General features: G+C 36.9%; 1 protein-coding gene across 1 annotated transcript; it reads left to right on the top strand.

Moving 5' to 3' along the window:
- Positions 1-269: 269 nt before the first annotated feature.
- LOC126890151 (uncharacterized) lies at positions 270-8,108 on the top strand. Its single transcript, XM_050659001.1, has 2 exons — positions 270-3,176; positions 7,638-8,108. Exons 1-2 carry the CDS (start codon positions 270-272, stop codon positions 8,106-8,108), a joined length of 3,378 nt encoding a protein of 1,125 aa, XP_050514958.1.
- The last annotated feature ends 2,185 nt before the right edge of the window (positions 8,109-10,293 follow it).

Here is a 10,293-nt window from a genome sequence, read left to right as displayed (position 1 = left end):
TAAGCTACACTTGCGTATTTTTAATAGGGGTAATTTTCTGTAAACGAAAGTTATTTTCTTTAATTTGATTTCGAACCAGGGATCTTTGCGTGAAGTAACTCGTGGACATCCCTACGTAACATTTTGGCGACCGCGATAAGGACTTAGATATATACGGGTGTGCTTAAAAGTTAGTTGTTTCCGCTTATTTGAGTGTAAACTTTTTTCCGGCGAATAAATTCGTTTGTCGTGAGGCTCGGCCGAAGTTGTTACCCTTGTAAGCGAGAAATATGGCATTGGAATTAGAAACAAAACGCCGAACAGTGCTTCGTACTGCTTTTACGACAGCTGCTAATGTTTTGGACAATTTGTTATCTGAAACGGTGGACACTCGACCCTGGCAACAAATTAGTGTACAGTGGGAACTGTTACAAGTTAAGTACAATGAGCTGTGTGTCGTGGAAAGTGCGGTGTTTGAAGCTATGGTCGAAAAGGCTTCCGAGGCAGAATTAATCAGTGAGATGGAGGCAAAGGATAGATACAGCACACGCTACTATGAACTGAAGTACAAATGCGAAGACAGACCCAGTTTAGTAAGTTCAGAGTCATCAATAAAAGGTAAGCGCAGTTTTAAATTACCTCCAATCGAATTCAAGAAATATTCTGGGGACTTGATAGATTGGCTTCCATTTTGGTCGCAGTTCAAAGTAGTGCATGATGATCCATTGATTGATTTAAACGACAAAATAGCTTATTTGAGACAAGCCACTGTAGACGGTAGTAAGGCCAGACGTTTAGTGGAGAGTTTTCCTGCAGTAGCCGATAATTACTCAAAAATTATAAAGAGTTTGAAGTCTAGGTTTGGCAGAGAGGATCTCCAGATTGAAGTATATATTAGGGAGCTCTTAAAGTTAATTTTGAGTCGAGTTTCTAGTAGTTCTTGTAATGTTTCTGCACTATATGATATGATAGAGAGTCAACTTCGTTCACTTGAGACCTTAGGCATAACTGCTGACAAATATGCGGCAATATTGTATCCCCTTATTGAGTCATGTTTACCGGAGGATATGATCAGACTATGGCATAGATCTTCACAGTTTTTAAGGCCTTCTGGTTCCGTATCCATGCACAATGTCGAAGAATATGCAGAAGTTTCAACTTTGGAGACAAGATTAAGTGGGCTAATGAGTTTTCTACAAAATGAAGTTCAAAATGAACAAAAAATTAATTTAGCAACGGAAGGTTTTGGTTTATCGACTGAAAATAAATGTAAATCTAATAACCTGGTTGAAAAGAAGAATATAAAATTACCAAAGCAAGGAACTGATCAGCCATCAGCGACCGCGGCTGGGTTGGTAAATTATGAGGTTGACAGGTGTATTTTTTGCGAAGGACAGCATGACAGTATCAATTGTTTTAAAGCACAAAAATTGTCTATGGAACAGAAACGACGAACATTGTCAGAGAAGAAAGCCTGTTTTCGATGTTTGAAGGTGCGACATTCTTCGAAGAACTGTAGAGCACGTTTGAATTGTATTTTGTGTTGTAAATCCCATGTTGTTTTGATGTGTCCTGATTTACCTGTTAACAAAATTGATACATCGACCTCAAGTATCAGCCGCTCGGAAGAAAATAGGACTGAGGATCAGACGCTTGCGAATTTGAATAATACACAGGTTTTTTTACAAACTCTGCGAGTAAACATAAGAAGTGCACATGGTACTAAACAAGTAAGGGCACTTATTGACACTGGATCGCAGAGAACATATATTTTACAGCGTACCGCACAAGAAATGGGTTTTTCTGCTAAAGGAACGGAAAATATCGTACATACGTTATTTGGCGGTAAAGGTACTTCTGAACAACGACATAAATTATACAAGGTAACTGCGAGTGAAGGAGCTTACTCTTGTTCATTTGATGCCTTAGATCAACCAAAAATTTGTGCAGATGTCTCTCCTGTTTATCACGGCCCTTGGGTTGAGGAACTTAGTGACATGAATATTTCGCTCAGCGATGTCGGACATATAGCACCAATTGAGATTTTGTTAGGAGCTGATGTTGTAGGCAAATTGTATACAGGAAGGAAATATCAGTTACAGTGTGGTCTTGTAGCAGTTGAAACTTTGTTAGGTTGGACTCTTATGGGCAAGGTGCCGGCAGTTGCTTCTAATTTCAGCACATATATGATGTCGATTGCGTTGTTTGTTGATAGTTCTTCTGTGGCGAAACTCTGGGAGCTTGATATTATTGGGATAACCGATCCTGTAGAAAAATTGACACGAGAGGTGGCGGCCAAGGAGGCTAAGAATTTTTTCTATGAGACTATCCGATGTGACAACGAAGGTAGGTATGAGGTTATGTTACCTTGGTTGAACAAGCATCCTTTAATTTCAGATAATTTAGTTGTCGCTAGAAGAAGGTTAGATACTACTTTAAATAAGTTGAAAAAGTCAAATTTGTTTGAATCGTATAATTTAATATTCAATGAGTGGTTGAACGAGGGTGTGATCGAAATAGTAAATAATCCCGAAGAGAATAATTGTGTGCACTATTTGCCTCACAGGCCCGTTATTAAAAATACTAGCGAAACCACGAAAATTAGGCCAGTCTTTGATGCATCATCTCATGAACAGGGTCGTCCTTCTTTGAACCAGTGTTTAGAGGTAGGGCCTAATCTTATTGAACTTATTCCTTCTGTGTTATTACGGTTCAGACAACAAAAAATAGGTGTTGTGTCGGATATTCGAAAGGCTTTTCTTCAAATTTCTGTACATTCGAAGGACAGAGATTTTTTGAGGTTCCTATGGGTAAACAATGAAGGAAAGGAATTTGTATTTCGACATAGGAGAGTTGTTTTTGGAGTCAACTGTAGTCCATTTCTTCTGGGTGCTACTATAGAATTTCATTTGATAAAGGCGCTGGAGAAGTGTTGTAATGATATGCCGTACTCTAAAAATACAATTGAAAGGCTTATGATTGGGTTCTATGTAGATAATTGTGTGACTAGTGTTACTGATGAGAATGAGTTGAGAAAGTTCGTATCAGAAGCAACTGCCATCATGGAGGAAGCTAAGATGGATTTGAGAGGGTGGGAGTCTTCTGGTAGTACAAAAACAGTTGTCCCTGTTCTTGGTCTTCTCTGGGACTCCTCAAGAGACACACTAAAAATCAATGGTGAAATTTTTCAGGGAGTGGTCGGAAAAGAACCCATAACTAAGAGACTGATGCTTTCTGTAGCTCAGAGTATATTTGACCCTATTGGTTTTACCTGTCCAGTATCTCTGTTCCCTAAACTGTTGCTGCAGAAACTTTGGGAAAAGCGCCTGGGATGGGATGCACCAGTCGAGAATGACATGGCTGAGGAATTTTGTCAATGGGTTACTCATCTTCCTGAACTGTCGAGTATTGAGATTCCACGTTGGATCCAGGCTGGGCCCATTGAAGCTGACCATTGGAGTTTGCACACCTTTTCAGATGCAAGTAAGAAAGCTTATGCAGCCGTAGTGTTTTTGAGAGTTCTTCGGAATGATGGTGTTTCGATTTTTCTTATAGCAGCTAAGAGTCGTGTGGCTCCTTTGAAGAAGATTTCTATACCTAGATTGGAACTGTTGGCAGCCACTATTGGTGCTAGACTTTATCAGTCAGTCAAAAGACAATTTTCTCAGCATGTTGAGTCTTATTTTTGGAGTGATTCCACTACGGTTCTTTCTTGGATTCAACGTAAGGATGACTGGTCTGTTTTTGTTTTTAATAGAGTTCAGGAGATTAGAAATTTAGCCAATGCTGAGTGTTGGAAATATGTGCCTGGTTCTCTCAACCCTGCCGATCTTCCATCAAGAGGCTGTGGTGTTCGGCAATTGTTCGAATCTCGATGGTGGGAGGGCCCGGAATGGTTGTACAGAAACGAAAATTATTGGCCCCAACAAAAAGTAGAGGTTGATGAAGAAGGAGTCGGCACTGAGAAAAAGAAAAAAGCCATTTCGTCACTATTGAATATGACGTCCGACGATTGGCACCTGCGTTACTTTTCTCAGTACACAAAACTGTTAAGAATGATGGCTTGGACGCTACGATTTTGTTACAATACGAGAAATTCAAATGGAAAACTTACAGGCGAATTGGTCGCGGAGGAAATCGACAAAGCCGAAATGTTTGTGTTGAAGTTAGTGCAGAAAGAAGCGTTCGGTTCAGATACGAAACGAATTTCCTCGCTAAACACGTTTGTCGATGAATTTGGACTTATACGTTTAAAAACTCGCGTTACCGAGAGAATTGACACGGAAGATTTTCGTCTGCCTATCTTACTTCCGGGTGAACATTTTATAGTGCGCAAGTTGATTTTGAGCTTACACAAAAACTCTTGTCACGTTGGTACACAGGGACTGCTTAGTTTGCTCCGCGAAAAATATTGGACTTTAGGGGGTAGACGGATTGTGCGGTCCATTTTAAAAGAATGTGGTGTGTGCAAGAGACAAGATGGGAAATCGTTCGAAGTACAAACGCCTTCATTGCCGGCCGATAGAGTTCGAGATGCTGCAGTGTTTGAGATTTCCGGGGTGGACTTAGCTGGGCCTCTTTACTTGAAATCGGGCGAGAAGGCATGGATTTGTTTGTTCACTTGTGCCGTTTATCGCGCAGTTCATCTGGAACTCGTTACCTCCTTGTCAACAAATGCATTTATTCAAGCTTTCCGTCGCTTTGTTGCCAGGCGTGGACGCCCGAGAACGGTTTATAGTGACAATGGAACGAATTTTACGGGACTTGAGAACGCGCTTAAGCAATTGGACTGGAACATGATCGCGGAATATAGTTCTACACAACGTATTAAGTGGCGTTTCAACCCCCCTACAGCTGCATGGTGGGGTGGATTTTGGGAGCGATTAATAGGTATTGTGAAAGGACTTTTGCGAAAAGTTTTGGGTCGAGCGTCTCTCAATTATGAAGACTTATTGACATTGTTGTGTGATTGTGAGAGTATAGTCAACTCGCGGCCATTGACGTATATTTCGGATGATCCTACTGAGTTAGCCGCGTTGACGCCAGGTATGTTTTTACGTGAGCAAGTCAGTTACGAGTTGCCGGATTGTGATTTGCTAGAGCAGAATTCTCTCACACGCAAAATACGCCGTTTGCAAGAGTTGAGAAGTCATTTGCGAAAAAGATTTCGTGCTGAATATCTGGCTCAACTCAAAGCGGGAACGAAGAAGACGAAAGTGTCTAAAGTGTCTATCGGGGATGTCGTTTTAGTAGGCAACGAAAACATCAAGCGTCTTCAGTGGCCTTTAGGAAAAGTTATTGAACTTTTACCCGGTAGAGATAATCAGGTGCGGTTAGTTCGTCTTGCGACAGCACAAGGCCAACTTCTGAGACCGTTGCAAAGGCTTTACCCAGTGGAAGTCGTGGAGGCAGTTACTGCTGGCGAGAATATCCAGGGCATTACCCTACGGGATGCGGCTCCAAAGACAGTGCCTCAAGAGAACGGTTGTCAGCTCCAGGCTGAGGAAGAATCAAGTGAAATAAGTGCGGGAGTGACAAAAAGCAGAGCACCCGATCTAAATGAAAGATGTACGCGAAGTGGCCGGGTAGTTAAAACTCCTGTAAGATTCAAGTGACATTTTCTTGACTTGATTTTTTCATGACTCTGTTTGTTTTTGATATATTTTACTTTTTACTTTATTTGATATTTTATTGTAATTTTTCGTGACTCTGTATTTTTTGAGAAATTTTGTCAAATTCCCCAAGGTGGGAGAATGTCGAGTCATTATAAAATATGGCAGTGTCCGTGTTTAAAAGATATTTCTGCTTTATACATACGGCGAGCCATATGGTTTGTTTTTCGTTGTTTTAAGGTGAAGGGATGATGGGCTTACTAGCCTGCCCACTTGAGATTGAAACGATAAGAATGTATTGCAGTTTTAAGGAATGTGTAGATATTGGATATTATGTTTTTAAGTCAGTCGAGTTTGTAACATTCTTCGGATAACATCCAAATAAAAACTTTATTTTAAGCTACACTTGCGTATTTTTAATAGGGGTAATTTTCTGTAAACGAAAGTTATTTTCTTTAATTTGATTTCGAACCAGGGATCTTTGCGTGAAGTAACTCGTGGACATCCCTACGTAACAAGTACATAGAACCAGCGTAAGCAAAGTTGGAGCTCATGAAAAATATGTTTTTATTCGTCAAATTCAATTCATTCATCAAATGAAGAAGCACTTTTAAGGAAAAGCCTATTAAAAAATTTTTTAAAGTGTTTAAAAAAGCTTTATTTTTATTTTTAAAAAAGTTTATAGCATTAAAATTAAGCGAGTTATGCTCAAAATAAAGTTGGTTCTCTTTTTTTTTGGTAAAAAAAATCGTGAAAATCTCCCCCTGTTTAGCACAAATAAAATTAGTTGTTACTTTACCGCTTTACAAAGAATTTACTTATGTATATGATCTGTAGGTGTCACCGGTTTAAAATGGTTATAGCGTAAAGGGGTTGAACGAGTCACTAGTACGAATGTATACTTTGAACAGCCATATCTTAACCAGTTTTTGTATGTTGTCAGAAAAAACAAAATGAATCTATAATATTTATAAAAGCAAAACCTACATTTTTTTACTCTTTGATGATATTTTTCGTATCACTAATAATACTTTTTAAGTTATTTTAAAAAACTAGCACTTTTCCAACAGTTTAAAAAAATTTTTTTACTATAAAACCACATTTTTCCAAAAATAAGCACTTAAAACCGATCAAAGTTACAGATCATTATATGACCTATATTATAAACATATGATTTATATTATAAACAATACACATACATTTAAAGTAAGTGGTAAAGCGGTACGATTAATTTTATTTAGGGTGCTAAATAGAGGGAGATTTTCACGGTATTTTTAACAAAAAAAAAGGGCAAAATTTATTTTGAGCGTGACTCGTTTAGTTTTGGTGCTAGAAAATATTATAAAAAATAAAGATAAAACTATTTTTAAATAGATACTTTAAAAATTTTTAATAAGTTTTTCCCGAAAATTGCTTAGTTTTTTTGATCTTTTTTCGTTTTTTTATGAGCTACATTTTTGCTACGAACATTTTTTTCGATAAAATATTTACTTTTTGAGTTATTTGCGAAAAACAGCTTGAAAACGTTGTTTTTTTGTCGAAAAATCAACATTTTTAATCGAAAAAAACTCGAAAAGGATTGACTTACGTAAAAAACTCTATAGAACTAAATTTGCTTAGAATTAGCCAATTTCTCCATTTCCGGACTTACTTTAAACGCGGGTTTTTTCACCCCCCGAGAAGAAGTGAATATCACCCCTCAAGTAAAAGCATCCAACGGCACAAATTCAACTTTGAAGTAAGTAGAAGTAGAACCCAAATCCAAATTTTTATCCAATTTGGAGTTGACCCTGAAAATTACACCCCAAAACGGTCATTTACTGGGCTTATAATATAAGCTATATTAATAGTAGTACTACCGTATGTAAATTTTATATCTATTAAGAAGTTAGGGTGTTACAATATATATGTACAATTTCTATTTGCAACTTACTACAGAACAAAAATTAACCATTATCGGAATCATACCATGTAAATTCCTATCACGCGAGATCAAAAAAGCACTATAATAGACCTATCTAATATCACATTAGATAATATTTTTAGGAAAATATGAGCGAGCAAAAACGAAAGTATCTTAGTGGTGCCCAAAAAAGACAATTAAAAAAACAAAAATGTGAACAACATGCAAAAACTGCTAAAATGACAAGTTTTTTCTCAGCACTTGATTCAGCAGCTGCACTGTCCTCGAAGAGTTCAAAATTAATTTCTGATCATCAAACATTAAATACTGGCATCCCAAATGCTGATCCAAGTACGTCGGTTATAAATGATGTCTTAGTTGACAGTTTATTTACATCTGGAAATATACGAAGCAAATCCCCAACGAATATTGCTGAGGCTGAGCCATTCGTTAGCCAAATTTTAACTACAACAACTGTCCATACACTTTCTGCTGATGAGTTAGAAGCAAATAGAAATGAACAAACTTTTTCTAATACTTCACCAGTGTCATTCCATTCCCACAACGAGACTACTTCCAAGGATGTCATACCAATAGCAAATGTATTTAGATGATCAATCTTGTATTTAGAGGATGCGTATCCATCTGACCGTGGTCATTATTTATCTAACATAACCAACTCGGCGCTTTTAAAAGCCCTGTTGCACTTTGGTCCATGTAAACCCAAAGGGCCATATCCTAAAGATGACAAAGGTCGATGTTTTTCTTCGGATTACTTCATAAAAAAGACTGCTGATGGAAATGTACTTCCTCGAAACTGGCTTTGCTATTCCCTTAAACTCAATAAGGTATATTGTGAACCTTGTTGGTTATTTGCTGATCGTTCAAATCCGGCCTTTAAACCTGGGTGGGTGGATGGTTTGCAAGACTGGCAAGGTATTTCGAAGAAAATTAAAAAACATCTTTAATACATTTAAATGCTTGTGTAACTTATGATACTTGGAAACAAGATCGAACTATTGACATGTACATGAATAACGAAATTAAAAATAAATTAAATTTTTGGAAGGAAGTAATGAAACGGGTGATTGACGTAACTCTTACTCTTTCCGGGTGCAATTTAGCGTTTCCTGGACATGTTGATAGTTTAAATGAAAGTGAATCCCAAAAAGGTAATTTTTTGTCGGTGGTCCTTTTACTAGCTAAATATGATCCTGTTTTAGCTAAATTAATCGATAAAAACAATAACCTAAAAACAAATTACTTGAGCCCCCAAATACAAAACGAAATTATAAATTTGCTGGCTCAAGAAACTGAAAACAAATTGATTAATTTAATTAAAAAATGTTGTTTTTATTCAATAATTCTTGATACTATTCAAGATATTTCAAAACAGGATCAACTTAGTTTTATTTTCCGGTATGTAAAAATAACTTACGATGAAAACAATTTACCTTCCAAAGCAGAAGTGGTTGAAAGTTTCTTGGGATTCATTCGCATATTAGACCAAAGTGCAGAAGGTCTTGTAAATGAAATTCTAAAATTTATAGAATCAAAACACATTTCCATACACAACTGCAGAGGACAGGGGTATGATGGGGCAAGCGTTATGAGTGGTATATATTCAGGCGTATAAAGGCGCATAACGGACATTGAAAAATCAGCTTCCTATGTTCATTGTGCATCCCATAATCTAAACCTAGTGTTGAATGATGCCGTTGCTGGTGTACAGGAGTTGGTTTTTTTACGATATAATTAATAGATTATATGTTTTTTTAGTGCAAGTATTAAAAGATGGGATGTACTATGTACTATTATGACTTTTTATTCATCGCGTTTGCCAACAATTAAAAGATTATGTGAAACCCGGTGGTCATCCAGACATGATGCTGTTATGGCTTTGCGCCGAGCTTTCCGACAAGTAATGAAATCTTTAACGAAAATTGCATTGCTGTCTAAAGAAAAACGACGACAAATTAGAAGCTAATGCATTATTAGAGCATATGAATAATTTTGAATTTGTCGTTAACATTACTATTCAATCTAAAATACTTAACTTTATTAATCTTACATCAAAACTTCTGCAATCTGAAACCGCAGAATTAACGCTCGCCCTTCAACTTCTTGAAAAAACTCGTGGTAATCTTCGAGGAATGAGAAATTTCTTTTCCGAAATTTTAGCAGAAGCAGCAGGCATAGCAGAACAGTGGGGTATTATACCGGAATTTAAAAATAAGCGGATAAAACGTATAAAAAAATTTTATGATGAGCTCAGCTGCGACGAAAAAATAACTTGTAATAAAAAAAGTTTTGAAGTTAATGTTTTCAATGCAAATTTAGACATAATAATATTGCAACAACTTACTAATAGGTTTGTCGGATTAAGAGATATTTATAATAGGTTTTCATGTCTATTTCCAAAAAATCTGTTAACACTAAGTGATGAAGACTTGTTAAAGAAAGGCCAAATATTGTCAAGTTTTTATAACTCTGATTTGTCTGCCGACTTTGTCAATGAGCTTTTGGCGTTCCGTTCTATTGTTAAAGACACTTTATATAAAGAACAATGTACGACTATAAAAGAGTTACTCAATGTGTTGACTTCAAAATATACGTCATTGATATCTTCTATTCCCAATGTTTTTATTGCACTAAAAATATACCTAACAATTCCGGTAACTGTAGCGAGTAATGAACGCTCTTTTTCTAAGCTCATCAGTGACGGTTTAAGGCATCATGGGGCCCTAGGCCGCCATAAGAAGTAGGCCCCTTTATATCGACCATTTACTTAAAACAAAT

The sequence above is a fragment of the Diabrotica virgifera genome, chromosome 8 (genome assembly GCF_917563875.1).
Source record: "Diabrotica virgifera virgifera chromosome 8, PGI_DIABVI_V3a".
NCBI lineage: Eukaryota > Metazoa > Arthropoda > Insecta > Coleoptera > Chrysomelidae > Diabrotica > Diabrotica virgifera.
The sequence above is the reverse complement of the archived record's forward strand: the minus strand, read 5'-3'. Positions and strand labels throughout refer to the sequence as shown.